The sequence below is a fragment of the Myiozetetes cayanensis genome, unplaced genomic scaffold (genome assembly GCF_022539395.1).
Source record: "Myiozetetes cayanensis isolate MyiCay16 unplaced genomic scaffold, myiCay2020 scf23, whole genome shotgun sequence".
Taxonomy (NCBI): Eukaryota; Metazoa; Chordata; class Aves; order Passeriformes; family Tyrannidae; genus Myiozetetes; species Myiozetetes cayanensis.
In genome coordinates, this window is record NW_026087445.1 from 6,114,730 (window position 1) to 6,139,432 (window position 24,703).

Consider the following 24,703-nt stretch of genomic DNA (forward strand, 5'->3'; position numbering starts at 1 on the left):
AGTGAGGCTGACTTTTCCTACCTGCAAACAGTACCCCTTTCCCTCAGTGTTTCTGTTTTCCTCAGTTTTTTGTGGTACCTTTGGCAGCTGCTGTTAATGGGACTGTGGATTTTTGCATAAGCTCGTCCTAATTGTATTTTTTTACGAGAGCAGTTCTTGCTGTTTAAATTTGTCCCACTCATTCTATCTTCCTTTCCTTTTGTGTTTTCAGTGGAGAACGTCCAGAGTACCTTGGTCCCCATGAAGTTTCCTGTGCAGCACCTGGCTCTGAGCTGTGACAATCTCACCCTCTCTGTGTGTATGATGTCCAGCGAGATCGGTGCCTTCATCAGCTTTTTTGACGTCCGCACATTCCTGAATCAGGTACAGACTGTGCAAAGTGGGTTTGGTTGGGGTTTGAGTTTTGTTTGGGTTTTTGTTTGTTTGTTGGTTTGTTTTTTCAGAATACAGCAGAGGGAGGAGCACAGCTGGGGTGGGATTTTCTGTCTCTCTCTGTGAGAGATGTCTTGTAAAGCAATTGCTCAGTAAACTCAAAAATCTGCGTCTTTTTATCAATCAGTAATTTACAGGAAGGTCAAAACCGCTTTGAGCAATGAACTTTGGGAGAATTCTGTGCTCAGCTTTGTCTCATGTATTTGTCTTTCCTAAAAGGCAAAGCAGCAGAAACAGGCATTTGCACACCACAAACTGGCCAAGGACTCGGGGAGCACGGCCACAGTCAACGACCTGAAGTGGAACCCTGCCAGTCCCACCATGGTGGCCATCTGTCTGTCCGATGGCAGCATCTCTGTCCTGCAGGTCACAGACTCTGTGAAGGTCTACGCCACCCTCCCGTCCTCTGTGGCTGTGACATCTGGTGAGTGGCATCCTCAGGGGGCACAGGGAGTGCTGGACAGTGAAGAGCAGGCGCACATCGATGGGCGTGAAAACATGGGCTGTTTGTCTCGGGAGGAGGTTTCTTAACATTAAAAAAATTCTTCCCAAAAAGGAAAAACTTGAGACTCAGAGTGTGTTGGCAACAGAATTGCTCTTTCCCAGTTGACTGGAGCAGCTGAGTCTTGTGAGTTATCAAGTGGGCTCACCTGTGGTTTTTGCTGTCTCAGGCTTGGCTCTCATTTCCAGGAAAATAGGCAAATAATCCTCGTCAGCTGTTGGGTTTTGAGCTGTGCAGACTTGCTTGCTCTGTGTCTGGAGGACTCCATGTTTAATTCAGATTCATGATTTTTTGCACGGGGAAAAAAACTAGCAGTTTTTATTTACTGGTCCTGTTTTTGTGGGGCCTTTTAACTCTTTGATTCCTTAGTGCTTCTCTTTTTTTTTTAATTAGTGTGTTGGAGCCCAAAGGGAAAACAACTGGCTGTAGGGAGGCAAAATGGCACCGTGGTGCAATATCTGCCTGTAAGTATTGGTGGTGGTAAGGCCTTATGTCTGCTTAATACTTTGCAATATGATTTTTTTCATCTCTTTTTCATCACAAGGTACAGCATTTAGTCAGGTGGCACGTGGTGTGAGCCATGTGGTGCTGCCCCAGTGCTTCAGTAATATTCAAGTGTTTTAGGCCAATATTGTGTTTAGTTTAAGGCTTTGCATGGTCACTAAAAAGTCACAATTTTAGAGTGGCCCATGATGGGTGTTGAAAAGTGAGTTGCTCTAAAACAGTTCTCTGGGCTTTCTGCAAAACTTGCAGTTGGCTTTGTTGTTGTCTTTTCTTAGAATTTAAGGGTTGTTTTATTTGCAGAATCTACAGGAGAAGAAAGTAATCCCTTGTCCTCCTTTTTATGACTCGGACAATCCCGTTAAAGGTACACATTTTTATTTCTTATTAACTTGTTTTCTCTTTTTAAATATTTTACTCATCCCTCCTTCTGTTGTCTTTAGTTGTAGTAGCTATATACTGCACTGGTTATGTAATTACAGTGTGATTTATTTTAAATATTTGGGAAAAAATACTGTATCTCTGAGTTGCAGAGAAAAATTATCAGTTGGCCAGAGTCCTGCTCTATTTCTAGAATGTTTTCAGTATGCATTCTGAAAGCTATTTTTTGCTCACTGATATGATAAGACAGTACTGTCACAAGTATCTCCCTTTAGCATGAAGATTTCTGAATATAAATCCAATTCTCATATTCCACATGAGTTTCGCCTCATTGTTTTGCCTCTTCAATGTCAAAAATAGTAAGTTTAGAAAAACAGAATCATTGGAACTTGGCAGTTAAGGAGTTAGTTGCCGTTTGTTTGTCTTTCTTCTTTTGTGTGCTGTGCACAGCTAAAAACAAGATAACCAGGAAGTATCGTTCTGAAGTGTTTCTGGCTGAGGTATTTGCTTTCTCTTTCAGTTCTGGATGTACTGTGGATTGGCACATACGTCTTCACCATCGTGTATGCAGCAGCTGATGGGACTCTGGAAACACCCCCAGAAGTGGTCATAGCCATATTGCCTGTAAGTGCCAGCAAATCACAGCAACACAAGTGTTTGTTGCTTGTTCTTGACTTGTTTGTTACAGTGGCAAGTTGCTTTTATTGTTGGCATCGTGTAGAACTCAAGTTTGGTGCTGTGGTAAATCGTGGTTTAGAGGCTGGGGGGGATCCAGTGGAGGAAGTAGAATCCACCTGAAAATCAATAAGTTCAGCCTGCTCTCTGCTGAGATCGAATTAGGACATTATTGGTGTACCCTGGTGCAGGCAGATTTATGGGAGATTACTCGGTTTCTGCATTGGAAGATAAATTATCAGTGTTGATTTTACAGAAAAAGGAAGAGAAGCGACCAGAGAAGTTTGTGAATTTCATGGAACCCTGCTATGGGAGCTGCACAGAGAGACAGCATCATTACTTCCTCAGCTTTGTTGAGGAATGGTGAGTAGCAGGAATCTTGGCAATCATTTCCTTGGTGTTTGTGTCTGAGTGGTCATTCCTTTCCCTATACTGTGTTCCTTCTTTTTGTAAACTATATAATACCTGAGTTTGAGAGAAATTAAATTGCTATTTTGAAAATGCTTTGTGAAAGTACAACTTATTTCTCCTGCATGCTTTGTCTCCGTGCCAACATACTCCCTTGGTGAGAATTCATACGATTTCACGTAGGTACATAAGATTGTTTAAAATCTGTCATAACTATTTCCCTTGGGATTTTAAGTTACTGGGTGGGTAAAGCATGGCCTTTTGTCTCACTTAATTATGTATCTCTTTTGAAGAAGCTGTTCTAACTTTTCAACTACCTGACTTGGACTGTTGTTGTTTATGATGATAGAGGGGTTGTCAAACCATTGCTTTGAAAGACAGAAGTTCTATATTGATGTACCAGACATGTTTCCCTCATCTTGGCAGGGAAAGTCATTTTTGTATTGCATAACTGTATTCCTAGTTGATTCCTGGTAGCAGATTTATACAGATGATAATGAGTGGTGGAGCTGGGGACCTTGCAGTGGACTGTCATGTTAGTTTTAACCTGCTTGTGTCCGTGCCTACAGGGATCTGGTTCTGGCAGCTTCAGCAGCTTCCACAGAAGTCAGCATTCTTGCCAAGCAAGGGGATCAGGTAATATTTTTGTTCCATTTGTGGAATATGTTTTGTGTTGTATTTGTGCATGTGTACCTCATCTTTCCCAGAAATCTTAAGTATAAAACCTGGAATGCAATGAGATGATGTTTTTTTTTAAAAGCAGCCCAAAACTAAACAAGCTTCTAAATTGTACAGAACCTTAAGACAATTCTTAGATGAACAAGAGATTTGTGTGACACAGAAAGAAAGCACAAACAGAAACAGTGGGTTGTGGAACCAAATACTAGCAGTCTGGTTTTCATGATTCATTTAACAGTCTCAAAATTTGGTCCAGCTCACTTTATTAAAGTGATTCATGTGAGGTGACATGCAGTGGTGTGTGAGAAGTCACACACAGATCTGTGAAGGGCCCTGATACTTCTGACATTTGTTAATCTGAAAAATTGAAGTAGATGCTCTCTAGCTGGTCCTTCAGGCTGGAGTTGTGAAGAGAGCTGATCACAGGAAAACAGCAGTCAATAATCTCACTTTTTGCAGAACTGGGAATCGTGGCTTTTGGAGGACTCCAGCAGAGCAGAACTTCCCGTGACAGATAAAAGTGATGACACTCTGCCTGTTGGTGTTGCTGTGGACTACACCAGTAACATGCCCATCATGATCAGTAAGTCTTGTTAGTCCTTCTGGTGGAGTAGTCTAAAAATCTCGAGGTAGGAGGTATTTTTGAGGGGCAGCCTGGTGCTCAGGGTTCTGGGAGATGGTTCTGAGAGGGAGACTGACACACCTCCTGCCGTTTGTACCAAACCAACAACACATGGCCTTCCTTTTGTGTGAGGATTCAAATGGCAAAGTGTTAAGCACATTTCTTCCTTGGAGCTTTCAGCAGCCTGGGATACTACAGTAACAGCCTTAGCAAACAAAGCTCCTGAGTTACACCTGTGTTTCACAGAACTGGGATAACAGTGAGTTTAAATGAGTCATGTTCTAACACTGGGGATTTCAGGCTGCCTGTGAGGTGCTCTTTATTCTTGTCACTTATGTCCTTTTGCTGAACTGTTTTGTATGAAGTACATTTGCACTGATCTAAAGCAAAAGTGGGTTGGTTTCAAAGCCAGAAACAGCAAAGATTGCTGAGGTGAATGTGTAGGTTTTAATTCTGCATTAAAGCACAGGGTCTGTACTGCCTAAACCCTGCTGTGCTCTAAGGCAGCTGCACTGTTGCTGTACCTTCTGTGCTGCCTGAAGGCTCTTCTGAGCACCTTGTCAGAGTCTGAAGCTACATCTGAGCTACTCTGTTGTATCTTAGTGAATTCTAAGAACTCTCCCTTGAAACCCAGAGACAGGTTGAAATAGAGATGCCTTCAGGCAGAGTGGAAGGTACTGCAGTCAGGAGTTCCTGAAGAGCACAGGAGGGTGCCAGTTAGCTGAGAACTTTACCTGAATGAAAACCTACAGTAGGGAATTGAGGTCAAACTTTGTACTTGAATGCCAAATTGAATTTGAAGCCTTTTCTCTGTTAATCTATACGGTTACTGGATTAAGCAATCTGTCAGGACAGATTTTTAAAACCTGTAGGGTTTTTAGAAAGGTTTTTGGAGACGCTTTTCACTAACTCATTCTGTGTATTCTCACAGAGTGCAGCCAATTGGCTTTGCAGTTCACAGCAAGTATAGGTTGCAAAGAAACCTCTTTTGTCCTGGAGCTTGTTCCCATGTGGAGACTGCCCTTACCTATTAAAGAATCAATAGGTAAAGAAACATGGCCATCCACTGCACTACCTGACAAACAAGGCACCATGATTATAGCAGATTTTTCCTGCATTCTAGATTATATGAGTTCTTTTGTTTAATTAAGGGCAGTTAAAACATTATAGACTTTTTATTTAGATATATAGGGAGTGTTTAACTGTGCTGAGAATTTTTCAGCTGAAGCAGACTCACAAAGCAGCTGCAAATAACACAAGTGTTTTATATCAGAGGTTCAGATCACGAGGATATTTGTTTTATGTTGGCTTTCTTTAAAGTTAAAAAGCTTCCTATGTAGCAATTCTCTTTGGTACTTTATGAAGATGAATGTTAATGAGGTGAGAGGACCCAGTGGAATATGGGGACTGCTGAAAGGGACAGAGGATTGGAGGAGGCAGCAGCAGCATACAGGTGAGGAAAAAGGACTGCTTCAAAGTGTGAAAAAGCTTGGCACAGGAATTCACAGGTGGAAGTTGGGCTTTGTCATTCAGGAGGTGACATTTGAGTGCCAAAATAACTCTTCCTCTATGAATTTATTAAACATGAAGTCAATAACAGAAAGGACCAGAAAAGGAAAAAAGAAAAAATGGGCATTTCATAGAGAAGCAAGGTAACAAAAATGCAAATATAAGCAAGAAGGGAGAAATGTAGGAAATGCTGTGCTCATCGAGTCACATGAAGGTGGCAATGCCAGTAGGAACAGAACAAGGAGCTTTGACAGCAGGACTGACATATGTGGTCTCTGGCAGGTGATGACAAGATCCTTGCCCCAGCTCCAGTTCTGATCTTGCTCTCCACGGACGGTGTGCTCTGCCCGTTTTACATGATCAACCAGAACCCGGGCGTCAGGTCACTTATCGTGACCCCGGAGCCGCTGCAGCTGGCAGGGGAGAGAGTTCCAAAGTCAGCAGGTAAGTGCTCCAGTGGGGTAGGAGAACACTTGCGTTTGTGGATCTGTGTCATCTTGGTCTGTCAGTTTGGTAGTCAGACATGTATGTGGTCACTGAAAACATTTTTTTTTTTTTCTGTGTAATGATGGGTGTTTTGTGCTCCCACGACTGTTCTGTGTCTTTTTTGCATTAGTGTGGAATCATCTAGTCCTGTCCTTTGTAGGATCTCAAGCACTTTGCAGGCTGTGCTCTTAGACTCAACCTTTGGAGAACAGGGCCAAAGCGGTTTTAGGAGGCCCTTTGTCCAGCTTTGGGGTGCACGATTCTAACTGCAGCAGGGACTGCAGGCTCTGCCTGAGGACAAGGATCAAGCACTCTGCAGACCCAGAGCACGGTCTGCACCCTTCAGAGAGCTGATGGTTTTCCTCCATACTTTTGCCACAGGAGGTCATGATGCAAACCAAGGTGTTTGGCTGCAGCAAATCTTACTTAAACGATAGCTTTCTGCAGCACTGTGAAAATTGTGTCAGCAGGTGAAGAACAGCAGTTTTGTTTGAATTATAGATGTGTTGCCCCGTGTAGTGTGACATAGGCAGTTTCCTGTGCGGGGGTAGGCAGATAAGCTGATTGTTTTGCTTGTCTGAGTGCAGGAGTAATAACTGCAGATGCATCATTTTTGTCTCTAAGCCCAAATTTGCTTCTCCTTCCCCAGCCACAATGCTGCTGTTTGGCAGCCTGCCCCTCTGCAGAGCTGGCTGGCTTGTGTGCTGATTGCCTGTTTTACTTGAGATGGCAGGAACCTCATCAAAATCAATGGAGAAAGGTGAAGCCTTTCCACAGGAAACTGCAGACAACATTAATCTAGACAGATTGTGGTATTGATCGTGCCTTGGACTGGGTGCACTTTCTGTATCACTTGCTGGGTTTGGGGACTGCAGGCCCAGCTCTGCCATCTCTCTTCCTCTCTTCCTCACTGTGCTGTCTGTCCAGTGAGTGAGGCAGTGCTGAGCTGTGCCCATCAAACAGCATTTGGCCTTGCAATACCTTCTGCCGTTAGACAGTGCAGCCAAACGAGTCTCCTCCTTTCCCATTTGTCTTCTTGCAGGAAGCACTGCCCCAACTCCAACCACTCCTCCAACTTCTCTAAAGCCTGACACAGTAACGGGTGTTGCTCCTGCTGCTCCTGCCTCAAGTCAGCCTCCCACGGCGGGTGGGGCAGCTGCTTTTTCCTTCATGCCTTCGGCTGTGAAGACACCTGGCTCCTCAGGCGGTGATCCTCCACCGTACCCCTTTGCCACTGATGCCTCCAAGCAAGCCCAGACTCCTGCTCTGACTGGAGCAGCAACATTCTCCTCTGCTGCTTCTAAGGCATCCATGACTCCTCCTGTGGGCACCACTGCAGCTGCTGCCACCTCCTTTCCCTTTGGGTCCATGAACTTTAAACCAGCTGCGGACAGTTCACCTGGACCACCGCTCTCCACAGCTCCTGCTGCACAGAAGTCATCTTTTGCACCTTCAGCCTCTTCAGTCAAAGTGAACCTCAATGAGAAGTAAATAGATAAATAGTGAATGCAGGGGCTGGTTCCTTCTTAAATTGCTCCAGGCATGGATAACCTATGTTAGTTCTGAAGATGGTATCTGGATTTTTGCCCCGAGAGCTGTTCCCCATGCTCCCAAGAAAGCACTGAGGAAGCCTCTCTTTAAGATGTAGCTGTCTTGGCTAAATCATGGTTAAAAACTCAGAAAGTCCTTCTGTCTGGGACTGATTTATTGGGGTGGTGATAGCACAAGTTTCATTGAGTGTTTGTTGAAGGTTCCTTACCCCCAACCTAAAGAGCAGCTTGGAGAGCTGAGGGGAAGCTGTATCCACAGCTGATGGATGGCTTTGCCACTCTTGTGTTGGACAGAGAAGGTGCCAGACCTTTTGATTTTGTTCCTAAATGGATGCTTGGTCACTGAATACAGGATCTGGAATCTTTAAAGCTTGTTCACACCAACTAAAAAAATAATATTGATTAGAAACTATGCCAAAGGGGTTTGAGGGAGTGTTCTCAGATTTCATATACCCACTCTTCCCTCCAACTTCTGAGACTTGCTCTCTATTTTTAGGAAAAATGGTTTAAAATACAGAGCTGTGTTAATTGGAGCTGCTTTTTATAGAAAGCAACTTTCATGTAAATGTATCACAAGAAATTTCCGATGGTTCAAATGATTTTTTTTTTTTTTTTTAATTAGGAAAATCTTTACTACACCAGGATCTGATGAGAGCTCTTAAGGCTTTTTATATTTTGTGTATAAAGCAAATGATACATCAGTGAATTGGCTGAATATTTAAATTGGCTGCCTTGAGGAGACGAGTTTGCAGATGAATAGAAATTCATATTTTCTTGCAGAATTTCTGCTTGAGCCTTGCTGTGAGGATGACACTGAAAGGCAGCTCAGATTTGCTGCAGTTGGTGCAAAATGACGAGGTGCATTTTGAAGCAGTGTAGTGCTTTTTGCTGGCATTTGGCTTTTGCTCACTGGGTGGGTCTGTGGTAGAAGTCTTTGTGGTTCCACGTATTCAGAAATTACCCTGAGTGGCTCCTTCCCACCATCTCCAGAAGCTACACTCCTGATTTTATAGCTGGAGCTTGAGTTGTTGCTGATTCCAGTGGATGCTAATTCATGGGAACCTAATGCTTCGTTTTGGATGGAGGGAGGCAGCTGGGATCAGTTCAGAGCTGAGAGACATTCTGCTTTCTGTTGCAGGTTCACTGCTGTAGACACCTCTTCTCCCACGAGCAGCAGTGGCCAATGCACTTCCACAATGTTTTCCTTCTCAACCACTTCAAAACCTGCTTCTGGAGGTTCTCTGAGCCAGTCCATGCCTGTCCCAGCCTCTCCTGCCACACCACTGAAGACTTCATCCCCTGTGCCTGCCACGGGTAGGAGGCTGACCCTGTTGTTGGGAATAGTGCATTATAAACAATGCTGTAAAAGTTTTAGAACATAGAGAGCTTTACTGGGCTTTTTTCTTTCTTGTTTTTTCCTGCTTTAGTGGCCCTCCTGATTGGCACACTGTAATGATGTGATGCACTTAGTCTTGAAACAGCAGTTTTTCCATTTGTGCTCTTCATTCCTCAGAGAGACATATGTGAAACAATTATATTCAGCTGCTTGCATTCATCCAGAAGTCCTGGCATTTTCAGGGCTCTGTAATGCAGCTCTGATTATGAATGTTTCTGGGCAGTCACACAAATTGATGCCTTTCTTTTCGTCTGGGCTGACTAGAGTTCAAAAGGACCACAAATGAGTTCAAATCAGATGGCACTCCCTTGTTAGCAGAATGATATTCCATCTGTCAAATGGTTGTGTGACTGGGGGTCTCGAGGCCCTCAGGAGTGGTGCAGCCAGCTACTGTAGAGTGGCAGTTTTTACTGTTAGCACTTTTTGCTGGTTTTACTGTTAGCAGATTTTACTGGATGGGAGTGAAAAGGCACCTGAGGAAGGTGTGTTCTTGGACTAGGGCCCCTGGCACTGCTGCTGTTGGATTTGACAGCAGTGATTGTGTGTCTTATCATAACCTGTTTTCTCAAGCTTTGTATAAGTTCATAAATTACCGTCCCTCTCCTTAAATTCCAGTGGCACGTCCTGCTCAAAATGTTCCTTCAGCTTCCTTAGTACAGAAGACACCCAAAATCACCCCATCTGCAGCAAAGCCAAGCTCTGCTCAGGTAACAGGAACTGGACTGGGTTCTTCAGAGGGTGAATGTTTTGCATGGCCTATGAATTGCTTAGAATTCCTTGGACAGAACTAGTATTCTTAAGTCCAACAATTAGCTAGCTTTTGACATTTAAATAACAGCACATCTGTGGTTGTAAAACAATGTTCTCTGCATGTCTTTAGAGAGCTGTGTTTTGATCTGTGTTGTTATAATCAGATTATCTGGTGTCTGGAGTTTCTAACATGAGACATCTTTTTATATTCTAAGCTCCCTGTTGCAATGAATAATATCCTTTAATATTGGCTTTGTTTTGTTTTTTTTCCAGGGCAAATCAGCAGCCCCCAACGCAGCTTTAGAGAAGCAGACCCACCAGTGGAAGGATTCAGACCCTGTCATAGCAGGAATTAGAGAGGAGGTGAGATTTTGAAGCAGTTTTCTACATTTTAGAAACTTTTAAGACCACAGACACTTCAGTTCAATCGTACCCTGATGGTGCTTGCAAGTAGCTTAGGAATCAGAATGGAAATTTTTCCCAAGATAATCAACCTTGGTTTTAGTTGCTGTCTGTGTGTCCTCTTCAGTCATCTTCACTCACTGTGCTAAAAAGATGGACTGTTCTTTCCTGTTCAATGTTGAAGAGAAATTTCCCACTTTGGCTGTGAAGTGACTGGTGTTCATGGTGCAGCTGAAGCGTGATCCAGGAGCTGTGACATTTGTTCCAGACCCTGCTGTGTTTCATAGGCTGCACTTTCTTCCTCTTGACTTTGCAGATTGCACATTTTCAAAAGGAGATGGAGGAGCTGAAGGCCCGGACTTCCAAAGCCTCTTTCCAAGTTGGAACTCCAGAGGAAATGAAGATGTTGCGAACCGAGTCAGATGATCTTCGCACCTTCCTCTTGGAAATCAAAGAGACAACAGAGGTGAGCAGGGTATCTTCAAACTGTAAACCATTTAGCTCCTCAGCAGTGACTGTTCCTCACCTGATGTTCCTGCTTAACCTGCCAAAGCTGAACTGATGCAAATGGAACATCTGACTCTGCCGTGTTAATGTGGGGGTGACGTTTGCATTTGTGCTTTCAGGCAGCTACTTGCAAAAGCCCTTGTGCTGGAGATGGCAGTGAGAAATGGTACTCTGAACCTTGTCCCATCTGTTCTATTTCTGTTTGCAGTCACTTCACGGAGATATCAGTATTCTGAAGACGACCCTGCTGGAGGGGTTTGCAGGGGTAGAAGAGGCTAAAGAACAGAACGAACAGAACCGTAATTCGGGGTATTTACACTTGCTCTACAAGAAACCTTTGGATCCCAAGAGTGAAGCACAGCTTCAGGTATGAAAATAGAGAGTTTTAAATAAAATATAACTGAGGTCTGCAACGTGCAAGTGCCCAGCATTGTTGTTCTGCCCTAGGTATTTGCTGCCTCAACACAGTGTAGCAAAAGTTCAATGAGCTTTGTTTTCCCTGAGTTTGAAGGCACTCTGAAAATCCTCTCCTAAAGCTCCTCTCAGTTTTTACCGTTTGCAGTGATGATTCAAAACTCCTGCTGAAGGGAAGCAGTTCACCTGAGATCCAAGTCTTTTCTAAGCTCAGAATGTGACTCTTGACATCCTGTTCCTTCTCAGCCTGTAATATTTGCTCAGGGATTTCAGATAAAAGAGTGTTGGGCTTTTTTTCTACACTTTATAGAAGAGTTCTTGGAATTATTTTTATCTTCAGCAAGTGCCTTTTGGAACAATTTGATGATTTATTATGACTTACAGAATTGTGTGGTTAATTTCATGGATGGTGGAGCATAAAGCTTAATGATATTCTAAAAGCTGGGGCACAAAGGAAAATAACCAGCAGTACATAAAGAGCCTTTCAAAGACATGAAAGAAAATAGGGGTGAAGCACTCTTTGTTACAGCTCTGGTGATGAGGGCTATTTAACCCTAAGCAAAATAGAGTGAATGTGCCCTACAAATGATACTTGGTCTTTTATACACTGATAAGTTCCTCTCAAAAAGTTTGACTGGCAGGCTGGAGGCATAATTGAATGTCATCTTTGTGGCAGTAGTTATCGGGAGTAGGCATGCAGTTATTAGAAATGAGCTGACACAAAGTCAGTTCTTTCAGGTCTGATCTTCACCTGGGTTCTGTAGGTTGATTCACAGTCTTAATTGCACCTTTGCTTTGATGTCCAGTATGTCTCTGCAACAGTTCAAGCTTATGCTTGTGACTTCAGAGATAATCTTGAAATGCATGTTTCCCTGTTGTAGAGAGAGGATCATGAGGAAAGGCTAACACACTGAGGGAGAAGAGGAATTGGATTGGAAAGTAAGGAGAGAACTTTCAGGTCAACTTTCTGAAAGTTTGTGAGAAAGCTCTGACTCTTAAATTTTGCTCAGTCTGCATGATCCCCATTCTCCTGGGTGAGAAAAGCTCCCTTAGTCAGCTTTGTGTCTTAGTTTTCAATGAAGTTTTAAAGACCCTGAAAATTTTCTGATGTCCAGCCATACTGATTTGGTATCCAGAGAGTTGCTGCTCTACAGCTGCTGGAGAGAGAAAACTTCGCCTTGGCAGTGTTTAACGCTAAGCCCACAGCAGAACTAGGTTTGGTTTCAGGTTGGGGATGTCACACTAGAATTTCATGCTGTATCTTGAAAACACTTGCAGTGGAATTTTTCCCGAGCCACGTTCCTTGGCTGCTTCATCACTGTGTTTGAAGTGAGCATTCTGTTGGGATGAACTGAAACCAACTGCAGTTTTCATTTCCGATTTACAAAGTCAGAGTTCAAGCCATGGCCATGCCAGGGATGACAGTAATGAGGCTGAGTGCTGGGTTTGTTTAAGGAGCAGGGCTTGAGGCCAGAGGTCTCTGGCTTATCCGTGGCAGTTGTGCAACTGTGTGGACATGGATAAGTCACTCTCCATGCTTGCCTTTTTTTTTTCCTTTCCTACCTATAAAAATCAAATTAATTCCTTGCCTTAATGTGGGAGTTGTGAGCACTTGTGAATGCTTTCATGAATCATAGTCTGTGAACGCTGGTCTCCCAGAGCCTTGTGAGTTGCTTGCAAAGCTTTGATCACTTATAATTGTTAGAAGTTTCAGCGTTATAAAATGGGAGCAAATGACTCATGTTCTGGAAATGACATTTGAAAAAAAAGGATTGTTTTGTACAATGCCTGGTGTTTGTAAAACCCTTTCTTTCAAGATCTGGCAATGTTTTGCAAATATTATGGAAAGTATTATTTCTAGAGAGAGAAATGAGAGCTGGGGTAAAATGCCCAAGCCAAACCCTGTGTGTACCCCATTAACTGATAAGTAAATTTTCCTCTGGTTTAGTTGTGCTGGTAAAACTGCCCAGGTAGAAATATGGGGAAGTGCTGCATGGCAAAGAGTCTTCAGCTTCTAAAACTGAGGTTTCTGAATTGAATTAAAAACTGACTTTATCTTGCATGGTAGGAAATTCGGCGCTTGCACCAGTACGTGAAGTTTGCTGTTCAGGATGTGAATGACGTTCTGGATTTGGAGTGGGATCGGCATCTGGAACAGAAGAGAAAGCAGAAGTAAGTAATTGAAATTGGAGTACAGAAATACTATAAAGAACATATCAGTGAATTGGGAATTAGTCTCTAATCAACAGACAGAAGCCTTTTAACAGTATGATCTTTTTCAAGGGGTCTGGGTAAATAAAACTTGGCTAAGACACCTGCTGGGAGCTACAGGTTTAGACTCTCTGGCTTCATACATGTTACCAGCTTGCTGTGTCTCTGTACAGTGAAAATAATGCTTATAGAAAAAAACTATTAAGGTTTGTAGAAATCCATTGATGGTAGCTAATGAAACCTTACTGACAGATAAAACATGAAGTAAATGAGCTAAATGAATAAACTGGCAGCATATCTAAAGGAGAAATATGCATTGGAGATGAACTGAACTTCTGTGTTGTTCAAAACAAAGCACATTTGACCTCACTGAGTTTTAAGTAGCCAGAACCCCTAAACCACTTGGTGTTTGCTTGCCTGCCTGTGGCCAGATACACACAATGGTCCTTATCTCTTGATCTGATCCCTGCAGGCGTCTGGTCGTTCCTGAGAGAGAGACTTTGTTTAACACCCTGGCTAATAACCGGGAGATAATCAACCAGCAGAGGAAGAGGCTGAATCACCTGGTGAACAGCCTGCAGCAGCTCCGCCTGTATAATCAGACATCCCAGTGGAGTGTTCCCAGCGATACCTCCCTTAGCAGTGCTCAGAGGTTTGTGAAACATGAATTCCTCAGTGGTGCTGACACTCCTTCTCTCCTGCCCCTAGCAGTGTGCAAAGGTGCATCCTCCAAAGAATGATGTGGGCATGGTATGGGAGGACAGGAAAAACTACGCTGGACTCTGCCCAGGTGATACAGAAGCTCATCAGTTGTGTTCTGTGACGTGCTGTTCGATGCCAGAAATTTCCCCTAAAAGTTAAGGGGTTTTATAGTAAATGGGATAATAGATTCTCCAGGCTGAGATACTGCTGGTCTGACTTCGGGGGAAGAAGTGAATGGCTCTTGAAGTTTCCAAAACAGCAGTTTAAATCACACGCTGTCCAGAGGAGCGGGTTGTTCTTCCAGATACGCCAGTGGTTCTAGTGGCTCTTTTGGCCCACTTCTGTTCCTGCTTTGGTTGGCTTCTTTCTGCTGATGATGTTTTTCCCCTGCTCTGTTTTGTCCCAGTTTTGACAGTGACCTTGAAAGCCTGCGCAATGCTTTGATGAAAACTACCTTGAAATCACACGCCAAACCTCTGCCCAAAGCACCTGGTAATTTATCCTTTCTTCCTGGCATTCACACCATAAATGTGAATTACTTTTTTTTTTGACTTGCAGTTCGATTACAGACTAATAACTGTCTTCCATTTTCCAGCTAAGCTGTCCCTATTGAAGCAGGCACAGTTGAGGAATTTCCTAGCCAAGAGGAAGACTCCACCAGTTAGATCTACAGCTCCAGGTAAACCTTTAGTTACTGTAGAAGTCTGAAGTGGTTTCTGAGAGGCTGACTACCTGCTGTGGGACTCAGTCCTGAAGTTACCTTTTGGCTTCTCAACCCCTACTTCTTCTTTCCTGTTCTCCCATCTGCTCTCAGTAAGAATTTTCTTCAGTTGCTCCCTGGTTGAAGGCTGCCTTTCCTTGCAGTTAAGAAGTCAAATCCTATCAATGCAGGATTAAAACAAGCCAATAGAAGAGCACCCTAAAATAGGCTGCACCTGTTGTGGCTGTTGGGCTGGATGGTTCCCTCAACTTAATGCACACATGATTTTGTTTCTGATATTGCAGCAAGTTTGTCCCGATCTGCCTTCCTGTCCACAAGATATTATGAAGATTTGGATGAAGTCAGCTCAACATCCTCAGTTTCCCAGTCGCTGGAGAATGATGATTCCCAAGCAGTGGACCAGGAAGAAGAGGCTGCTCCAGTCCCAGTCCCTCGTCATGCTCCTGTGGTCCGAACTCCCTCTATCCAGCCTGGTTTGATGGCTCAGTCTCCGTCCTTTGGGAAGCAGCACCTCTCCCTGGGTACTTTGCATGAGTTGTGTTTGCAGTGCCTCTCCAATTCTGAGTATGTTCTTGTGGGCATCTTTAACCACTGTATCCACTGCCAGTGCTTCAAGCACTGGAGAAGTGAGATTGCAGGATTGCAGATTTATGCTGCCAAGTTCCCAGGAGCAGTAGCACAGTGGCATTGTTAACTCATCAACTCGAGCTAAAAGTACTAAAAGACCTTGACTCAGTGACTGTGTTTTCATGATAGCCTGGTTCTTTCAGACTGTAGTGACCTAAAATACTGTCCTAAAGACTAGGAAACTGAAGCACTGCTGCATTTGATTGACGGGGCCAAGGTTAGGAGTTGTGAGCCCAGCAACTCTCACTAAGAACTGTACTTGCATACGCTCAGTTTTCCTTGTGTGAGGGAGGTTTTTTAATCTCTGAAGCCAGAGAGAAAAATAAAGTGTCAGCAGAAGTGTCTGTAACAACAAACTTAAAAGTCCTCTAATGCACTGAAATGACACGTATTGAGACTTACTTGCTAAATTCCTTGGGATACACCAAAACTGCCAGATTGTGTTGATTGTTTTGAAAGGTCTGCACAGCAGTCCTGTCAGAAGGAAACTGTTCACTTAGAGGAACTGCAGTTCAGCAAAGGCTTTCAAAGACTTCTCTGGTTTGCAGAGATACAGTGGACTGTAATGTTTTTGTTCATTTTGTTTTTTAGTGCCCACCTCTTCAAACAGGATCATACCACAAGGGGCAGACAGCACAATGCTTGCAACAAAGACGGTGAAACACGGGGCCCCTGCTCCCACTGTCACTGTTCCAGCACCACAAGCAGCAGCTGCTGCAGCTCTGCAGAGGCAGATGGCTGCTAACCAGTCCCCAGGTAAAAGGATGGCTAATTGCCCAAGTGACCTCTGAGCAGCTGAATGTGGCTTTCACAGGAATTTATTTCTCTCAGAGGAGAAGATCATCAGGCAAAATGTGACGCAGATCTGTAGTTGTTGCATCTCGGAGCTATCCAGTGCTTCTTTGTCTTCCTTCTTCCTGGAAGCTGCTCGTACAAAATGCCTGAGGAACTCCCACCTCAGATTTCTTCTGCCTTTCTCATCTGTGCAGTGGCAGAAATGTCAATGAGGTCCCGGCACAACCATTGCTCTGTGTGCAGGAAACTCTTGGAGACCAGAGAAAGGATGTCACTGGCCTGTATTAATAACTATTCATTATTAACTGTGCAATTAAAGACCTGAATTGTACAACAAATTAATATCGAAACTTAAAATTTTAAGGTGAACTGTTGAGTTAAGCCTTGGATTTGATTGTAAGGTTTTGAGTTGACAGGAGAAAGGTTCCCCAACCTAAGCTTTTCCTGTTTGGCTTTAGACATTTCTTGGTGCTTCTCCAGCACTGCAGTGCCAGTGCAGAAAAGAAACACAACTCAGTTACTGGTAGAGGAATTGGATTAGTTGATTCTCCTTGCCCGAGGAGTGCCTAAGTGCAGAAAGTTAAGTAGTGACATGAATTCTGGCAGAGACTGGGGAGTAACTACACAGGTCACTGCTGTTAACTGAAGGTGTTACAATGTGTGTAAGGGAAAGTTCTTAAGAATAATTGGTCAACAAGCAATGAAAATTGTACCAACTGTGTAGATCATTGTCCACTTCTCTGGTGTTTTTATTGAGGGCTGAGGTACCAGATGTCTTGGGCCAGATATGCCACATATGTTCTAGAAACTTAGATGGATTTTTTTTTGGAGTCACTCAGGCACCATCTTGAATGAAATGCTTCATATGGAGATTGTCTTTACATCTTTTCTTTTTTTCCCTCCTCTCTTTTTTTGTTCCTTAAAGCTGTAAGCACCTCCTTGACTGAATCAACTCTGAAAAACGTTCCTCAGGTGGTGAATGTGCGAGAACTGAAGTCTGGTGGGTTGACTCCAGCTGTCTCTGCAGTGATAGGGTGAGTGAGTTCTGCCCCTCTTTCCTGTGGCCTTCGGTAACACTTGCACTAGAGCACATCTGCCAGTGGGGAGCAGTAGCAGTGTTTTACTTAAGTCTGGCTGTGGAAAACCTAAAGGGGATTTAGAGAAGAGTGTTGGGTTTGTGGAACAAAAGAAAGAAAGAAAGATCTTCTTTCCGGGTCATTCAAGGATTTGCTAATGGTTTGTCCTGAACAAATGATGAGTCCAGTATTAACCTGCTTCTCCATTAGTCTGTGAAATGCATTTCTGTGCATCCTCTCCTTCTGAGATCCAGTTGTTTTACTGTTAATATGTACTTTGGACCTGGTATCTCTCCAGTCACTACCTCTGTTCTGCCTCTTTCAGTGAGGGAAGTGCAGCCCTCTGTCGCTGAGTGTGGTCTGACTTTAGGCTGTCCAGATGTTTTCCTTCTACTTTGTCATCCATTACAGGGAAAACCTCTGGAGTCATGCCTCTTCTGTCTGTTCCCAGATTCACCCCCTGAGGGAGGCAGAACTGTGCTCTGGCTTTTCTGGAAACTTGTCTCAGATTTTTTGACATCAGAATTTTTGACTGAAGAGTTGTGTGTCACTAGGGACCGATCACTTTGGGGACCTACAGAGCTGCAAGGCTGCCTTCCTGAGGAGTGAATTATGAATGCTGACTTCTGTTATTTAACCTTGAAGTTGTTGTTACGATGTCTTGTGAGTTAGCTGTAACACTCGGCCTCCCTGCTCTGCCTCGTACAGACAACAGCCAGCTCAGCTCATTCCAGAGATTTCTGTCTTATCACCAGGCTCTGTCACCAACCACAGAACTAGTCCTTTTCTCTGTCATTGTAGTGACCTTGAAACTGTCTTTGCTTGAAGTTGCTACTGCTGCTTAAGACCAGGATAGTGCATGGCCACCATATTCTGGGCTGGGAAGGCAAGGGCACTGCTGAAAAGTGTGAGCAAAGTTTGGCTTACTGCATAAAGTGGGATAAATTCACCACGTATCTCTGATTATAAGTTCATATGGAGTTGCAAATGCTTTATCCATACAACTGTTAGCTATACGTGCAGCTCCTGGAGCAATTGCCGTTGTTGCATCACTTCTGGTTTTCATACACTTGTGTATACTCTTCACTGTCAAAGAAAAAAAGGTGAGGTTCCTTTGATGCAGCTTTTCAAACAGAGAACAGTCTTACAGTGGTGGTGCTCAGCTGCTGACCTTGACATTTGCTTCGTGGTTTCTTCTGCATTTTAATTGTGAAGCAGTCTGGGAGCATTTTAGCAGTACTGTGACCAGGAAGACTTTTCCACTCTCTTTTTCATCAGAATTACGATGAAAAAAGTAGAAAGTACTGGCAGTGCATAGAGAAGGATGTGAGCAAGCAATACATAGATTGGTTTTCACTTGAGCTGTAGTTAAAGACCTGTCTTACTTTCAAGTAGTTTTAGACTGGCAGTATTGATTGATCTCTCTAATTTATAGATCTCCAGCTACCTTGATATCTTGAAGGCTTTCTACAGTCTTATTTTATAGCTGACCTCATAAAAATGTACTTTCTAAAAATTCTACCCAAATGAACCGTGCTTGCCAGTCAGATTCAGCACTAAAATGAAGAGCATTCACCCAGCAAAGTTAATTTATCAGTTTTTGCTACTTCAGACATCCTGGCTCCCTTTTGCTGCCACAGCACACTCTTCGGGTTGTTAAGCAGGAATGATTTTTCAGTTGTTATCAGTTGTTCAGTGGCCTGTGACTGGGTCTGTTGGTGGTCCCAGTCCAGTTACTGATAGATGGTTTCCACTGGAAAAAACAAAAACCAGTTTCCACAACTGAAGTCAAACCCAGCACTTTCATAGCCTTGTCAGAGAACCTGTGGGTCAAATGATCTGGAGTCAAGATGGAGAGAATCTGCTAGGGTAAGAAAGCTGACCTTTGCCACCAAAACAATGCAACCAGTGTTGAATTTAAGCTTCTGAAATCTTCTGGCCATTGAAACTTCTGAGCCTGGTGGGCCACAGACCTTGAGGAGGCGCTAAAACTGGATGGCTGTTCCCAAGTTACAGTGATTTGGTGTGTTAATGGCCCACAGTGCAGAGGTTGGATGCTTCACCCCATAAGAAGCTGCCTTTCTGCAGCAGTTGTCTGGGGGTTCTCATGTACAATTTATTTCATGGTGAAATTCCCAAACCTGTAGTGCAGAATGCAGGTTAATTTTATCACGGTTCTTGCCATGACTTTGTTAATGTTTGTGCTACACATCAAAGACAGGAAATGCTCTCCCTACCCCCTCCCAACTCTGTCTCCTTGCTCAGCACTTCTGAGCATTGCATTTATTTGTCTGGGTTGCACACTATAAAGGAAGCTGCTTAGATTTGTTATCCACAAGGCATAAAATTGTAATCTCCTTACCTGCTGATTTTTCATCAACTCCCTGTAAAATAGAAAGACCTGACTCCCTTCAGAGACAGGAGTGTGTGAAGAAGACTTGATCATTTAAGTCTAGAGGTTTAAACACACTTGCAGACTTCCTTTGTTAAATGTGGCTGATTCATTTAAGAGGTTTATTCTCTAATCAGATTTGTTCGTTTGGAGTTGTGCGTGGAATCTTTAATAGTGGCGGTTGTTCGAGGCTTCTGGAAGCTGTGCTTTCTGAGAGGAGAGGAAATCCTCTTTCAGACTAGTTATTCATATAATTGTTTAATTTTTCTTTTCAAGATCGTCTGTACCTCACTCTGCAGCCCAGGCAGTTCATCAAGTTTTGGCTACTGTTGCTACAAATCAAGCTAAGCAGGTACCCGATGTAGAACCCTTTCCCTGGGGAATACACTACCTGTGCATGCTCAGCACACTTAGGGGGTTTAATTGTTGCTGATGAACAAATCACCTAAAAATCCCTTCTCACAGCTTGCCCTGCGTTCTTGACAAACCATTTATCTATCTGTGACCTCACCAGTGTGATGCCAGAGACGTATCTTTGTTATGTCTTGCCTTTTCTCACTTTTGAAGGCTTGCAGCTTTCTAATGGCCACAGCCTTGCTGCAGTAGGGCTTGCAGCAAAAAAAACCAGCAGATGAAAACTGTGTTAGGTAGATACAACAACAAAAAAGTGATAGGCAATCAAGGGACAGAGTAGTTTACTTATCCTACTGAAAACATTTCTTACTGGTTGACAGGCTGCTGGGTTTTATACCTACACAACAAAAAAAAGCAACCCAGCAGTTTTGGTCCCCTGGAATCATTGAGCTGCTGCCCATGGGGGCTAACTGACCTGTTGGAAAAGTTCAGTACTGACCCTGTATTTAAGTGTCAAGACATAATGGGCCCAAGATTGAAAGGCACTAAGTGCTTTGACCACCTTCCTCTATTTTATTCTTAAGTCATTGCATGACACCCATAATACCAAGCCAATGTTGAAGGACATTTGTTAGCCTGCACTGACCTGAAGTGGTGTTGTGTTTTTAGACACCTCTAACAAGCTCCATTAAGGGACAGACTCCACCTTCCTCTGTGTGTGCACCCTGCACTGTGGCATCCACAGCTGGTCCAACATCATCTGTCAACAAGATCTCAGGTAAGTTGTCGTGAGTGGGAGTTGGAAATGAGGCCTGGATGTCTCTTGCCACCTGTCAGGGTGAATGAAGGCAGGAAGAAAGATTTGCCTCCCCTGAGAGGTTGCTGTGCCAATCCTGAGGGAGAGAATTTGAGAAACCAGGTTACAGAAGCACAGGAGAGTAGTTTTCTGCCCTGCCCTGTGTTTTGTCTCTGTTCCTGCACCTGGAATTCAGTGATACAATTCCTTGTTCAGAGTGGGCTCAGGACATGTAATCTGTCTTCCAAAGGCTGCTGTGCTCTGACAGCAAATCAGAAGCAGCTGTTTTGTTTTTAAAAACATGAAAATCATGCTGGTTTTAAACATTTAAAACATGCTGGTTTGATTTTTAAACACACAGCATTATAGGAGTACCTGAACAAGCTTGACATGAACTAATTTGGTGCTGGGTGTGTTGAGCACTGAGCTCTAAGACCAACTTCAGAGCCAGTTCAGATACTGTGATCAGCTGCACAGAGTATGGAAGTTTCTTAGGAAAGGAATGCTCAGTTTAAATCATTCATGCAAACGGGGGAAGAGGAGACAGGGAAGGAAGGAATTGATTTTTAATGTGTATTAGATAATAATGCTTGCATTGGACATGGGTTTATAAGCCTCTTGCATAAATGTCTGAAATCCATCTCTGCTGGTCTTTTGCCTTTAATCCGTGGATGTAGGTTGCCTCTTAGCCAGGGGTAAAAAACAGTAAAAATAGCTAGGAATCATATTTGACTTGGCAAATGCTTCTTAAATTTTGGTTTATTGAAAATGTCAGCTCCTGAATTGGACAGCATTTCCTTTCTATTTGAAGTTTATTAAATTGCAGACTGCATGTGCAAGCTGTTAATTCCTTTTCTGATAGCTGGATGACAGGGTGCTTTTGTTTGTTTGTTTGTAAGTGTATTTTATCAATATATTTATTTGCTGTTCTTGTAACTTACAGGACAAGGGACAGTAAAAACAGTTACAGCTGTTTCTTCTACTGTGACATCAGTACAAGCAACAACTTCCCAGCTTAACAAAGCGTTCTCGTTCTCCCCTGCGGGGTCTGTATGAACCTTAAGATTTCTTTGTGGTTGACATTAAATATGAGTATGGGCTGTTACAGCAGGTGTTGCCTGCAAGCTGTGTGATGCCATAAAATGGCACCTGCAAATGTTAGGCTGGGAGGGCAGGAGTTGTACCAGAGCTCTTGCAGGATCTTGTTTGTGAAAGCCTGAGTGAGGTGTGAAGGTCCCTGAGACTTGGGCACATGATTGCATTGCTTTGAGATTTTTTCAGTGTGTAACTAATCAAGAATAAAGGAGGACTGGCTTGCTTTGGGGGTTTATCTCCAGTGGAGTATTGAACAAGTCCCCAGTTAGGATTTGAAATCTGTCCTGATGGTCAGGCTTGCTGAATGAATTATTTATTTTAGTGCAGCAGAACAAATTTCATGTTTTGGCTTGGAAAAAAAGTCAGTTCCTGAAGGTGACTAGAGAGGCCCCATGCCATCTGGTGATGGGTGTTACATAACAATAACACGAACCAAGACACATGTTAGGAACATACAGTTACTCTGAAATCTCTCTTGGGGAGTGTTTCTTCAGGGATGGCACAAATACTTCTTTGATCATATCTAAACATAATCTATGTTTAGGGGAGAGGGACAGCTCCTTAGACATGATTGTTTGAAATTCTGCATGTTTACCAGTCTAACACTCCAGTGAATTTCTCTTTATGAAAGTGGGCAACGTTAAGTATTTCGGAACACACGTACTTTCAAATGGCTGGTTTCTTTCAGACTTACCCATTTCTCTGCACGTTTGTCAAGTAGATGTTACCCAAATGCCTTGCTGTGCTCTTTAGAGGGCTGAAAGGCTCCTTTTGAGTGATGGAAATTCAGATTCAAAAAGCAAACAACCCTGCCTTTGTCCCATGTGCAGTGCCTCAGTGTGCAAACCATATGCTAAGTACAGTGCTGTTGTCAGTGATGTCTTAGTTCCACAGCCTGACTTCTATATCAGCAGCTGGTCTTTGAGAATCAGAGAAAGCTTTAAGAGCCTCAGGGAATGAAGATCTCTGTAAGACCCCAGTGCTCATTATGAAAGATCACAGTATTTTTGCAAGACAGAATGTTTTCAATGTGAAATAGTTACGGTAACTCTTCATTTCTGTCTCGCTGTGAGTGATCTCCTTTTTGATGGGTGTTATTCCCTTTTGTACATGCACTGACTCTTCCCTTTTTAGCTCTTTTAAACTCCAGTTGCCATTGTGGTTTTTGCTCTTGCTGGTCTCCCCAGAGCTATCAATTTTGGGGCATGGTGTTCAGTGGCCAAGCTGCATGGGGAAAGAATATACAGCAGAAAGGAAGAACATGGGAGGGTGAGGGGTGGTCAAAAGAACTTTCAATTCTGACTCTCTGTAACCCTCTAGAAGGCTTGTCAGAGAGGAAACAAATGGAGCACAGTCCATGTGCACGCTTCCCTCCTCCAGTTTAGTTGTTGGAGAAACTGTTGCTGTGTGCCTGGCTTTGTGCAAGTCTGAGTCTCAGAGTTGTCTTAATCATATGGTTGGAAGTTTCAACACTTTGAGCTAAGTGTCATTCTTTGCCTTCCTCCTCTTTCCTCCTAGGCCTGTGTTTAATTTTAGTGGTGTCACATCAGCTGCTTCATCACCGGCGCCGCTCAGCCTCGCTTCCTCGCAAGGTTAGTTTGGGAGAGTGTGCCAACAGCATCTCTTCCTTACTAAGAGAATGTTTACTCTTCTTAATTCATGTGGTTCTTGTCCTACATTGCAGTTGTAGCACTAAAATTGCAATAACATTACATGCACAGGCTGCATGCAGGGCTCTGCCCCGTGACACGCAGCAGTCGGGACCACCTGCCTTTCTGTTAAGAGTAAGCAAAATATTTGTTGCCAGGAACTTCTAGGAGGTACCAGTTTATGAAAAGGGTGACATCTGTAGTCATTTCCTCTGCTGTCTCTAATCTGTAGGTTTAAAGTTGCTGAGGTGGACTGACAGAGAAAACTGTCAGCCAGTGAAATGAGCATTTAGTAATCGGAGGGAAATGCTTGGAATGGCTTTGTGTGGCTTCTAAAATTGAAGTGACAATACATAGGCTGCCTTTCCACTTCATAGGTAGACCATATTTGCTCAACCTGGACAAAGGGGACCGATACATCTTCTTTATAATATTTTTGAAGTTTTCTGTCTCTTAATTCCGGTCTTGCAAAAGAGGTCATATGGTCGAAAACTTGCTCCCAATGTTACTGGTTGCTCTGATAAGAGATAACACCTTTTCTTACAAATCTTGGCTTGTTTCTATCCTTAGACCATCACAGTCACAGTAATGCTACTGATACTCTCTTGATGTTAAGCAGAGAGAATGGACTGGGCTTAAAATTTGAAGGTTTGGTTAACATAAAAGGTAAATAACACAGATAAAGGAGGAGTGGGAGGTGCAGGAGAGAGACTTGCAAACCACAGCGTTGTGTGAGGGCAGATGCTTCACAATGCTCTGTGAAATCTCCATTAGCTGGTGATGGAACAACAACAGAAGGAATTTCAGTGCCTCAGGAGGAAAAAAGCAATATGTTATTGAGTGTCAGTTACTTAAATATACTTAATATACTTACAGGGGAAAGCAGAAGGATAATAACAGCTCTGCTAAGAAGCTTTTGCTCTTTGTTATTTGATATTCATGCAGATTTCCTATTCTTTGTCCGAATTGGCCCAAGGTCCAAGCACCAGTGCGGTGTTTTCAAGTCAGAAATTGTGTATTTGGTGCTCAGAAATGAAATGACAGTTCATGAAATAAAACTCACCCAGTCTCC

At 43.3% G+C, this 24,703-nt stretch overlaps 1 protein-coding gene across 2 annotated transcripts in view; it reads left to right on the plus strand.

Moving 5' to 3' along the window:
* The window catches only part of NUP214 (nucleoporin 214), a 40,273-nt gene that overhangs the window by 2,219 nt on the left and 13,351 nt on the right, over positions 1 to 24,703 (plus strand). For both annotated transcript variants that reach the window (XM_050320148.1, XM_050320149.1), the window contains exons 3-28: positions 212 to 363; positions 652 to 856; positions 1,328 to 1,398; positions 1,739 to 1,802; positions 2,337 to 2,440; positions 2,748 to 2,854; positions 3,469 to 3,535; positions 4,037 to 4,160; positions 5,991 to 6,152; positions 7,237 to 7,681; positions 8,883 to 9,058; positions 9,756 to 9,847; positions 10,164 to 10,253; positions 10,609 to 10,758; positions 11,008 to 11,166; positions 13,282 to 13,385; positions 13,897 to 14,076; positions 14,533 to 14,618; positions 14,722 to 14,805; positions 15,132 to 15,368; positions 16,066 to 16,230; positions 17,195 to 17,303; positions 20,014 to 20,089; positions 20,761 to 20,869; positions 21,831 to 21,933; positions 23,501 to 23,574. In XM_050320148.1, the coding sequence (XP_050176105.1) occupies positions 212 to 363; positions 652 to 856; positions 1,328 to 1,398; positions 1,739 to 1,802; positions 2,337 to 2,440; positions 2,748 to 2,854; positions 3,469 to 3,535; positions 4,037 to 4,160; positions 5,991 to 6,152; positions 7,237 to 7,681; positions 8,883 to 9,058; positions 9,756 to 9,847; positions 10,164 to 10,253; positions 10,609 to 10,758; positions 11,008 to 11,166; positions 13,282 to 13,385; positions 13,897 to 14,076; positions 14,533 to 14,618; positions 14,722 to 14,805; positions 15,132 to 15,368; positions 16,066 to 16,230; positions 17,195 to 17,303; positions 20,014 to 20,089; positions 20,761 to 20,869; positions 21,831 to 21,933; positions 23,501 to 23,574 (3,495 nt within the window). The remainder of the gene's footprint in view (positions 1 to 211; positions 364 to 651; positions 857 to 1,327; positions 1,399 to 1,738; positions 1,803 to 2,336; positions 2,441 to 2,747; positions 2,855 to 3,468; positions 3,536 to 4,036; positions 4,161 to 5,990; positions 6,153 to 7,236; positions 7,682 to 8,882; positions 9,059 to 9,755; positions 9,848 to 10,163; positions 10,254 to 10,608; positions 10,759 to 11,007; positions 11,167 to 13,281; positions 13,386 to 13,896; positions 14,077 to 14,532; positions 14,619 to 14,721; positions 14,806 to 15,131; positions 15,369 to 16,065; positions 16,231 to 17,194; positions 17,304 to 20,013; positions 20,090 to 20,760; positions 20,870 to 21,830; positions 21,934 to 23,500; positions 23,575 to 24,703) is intronic.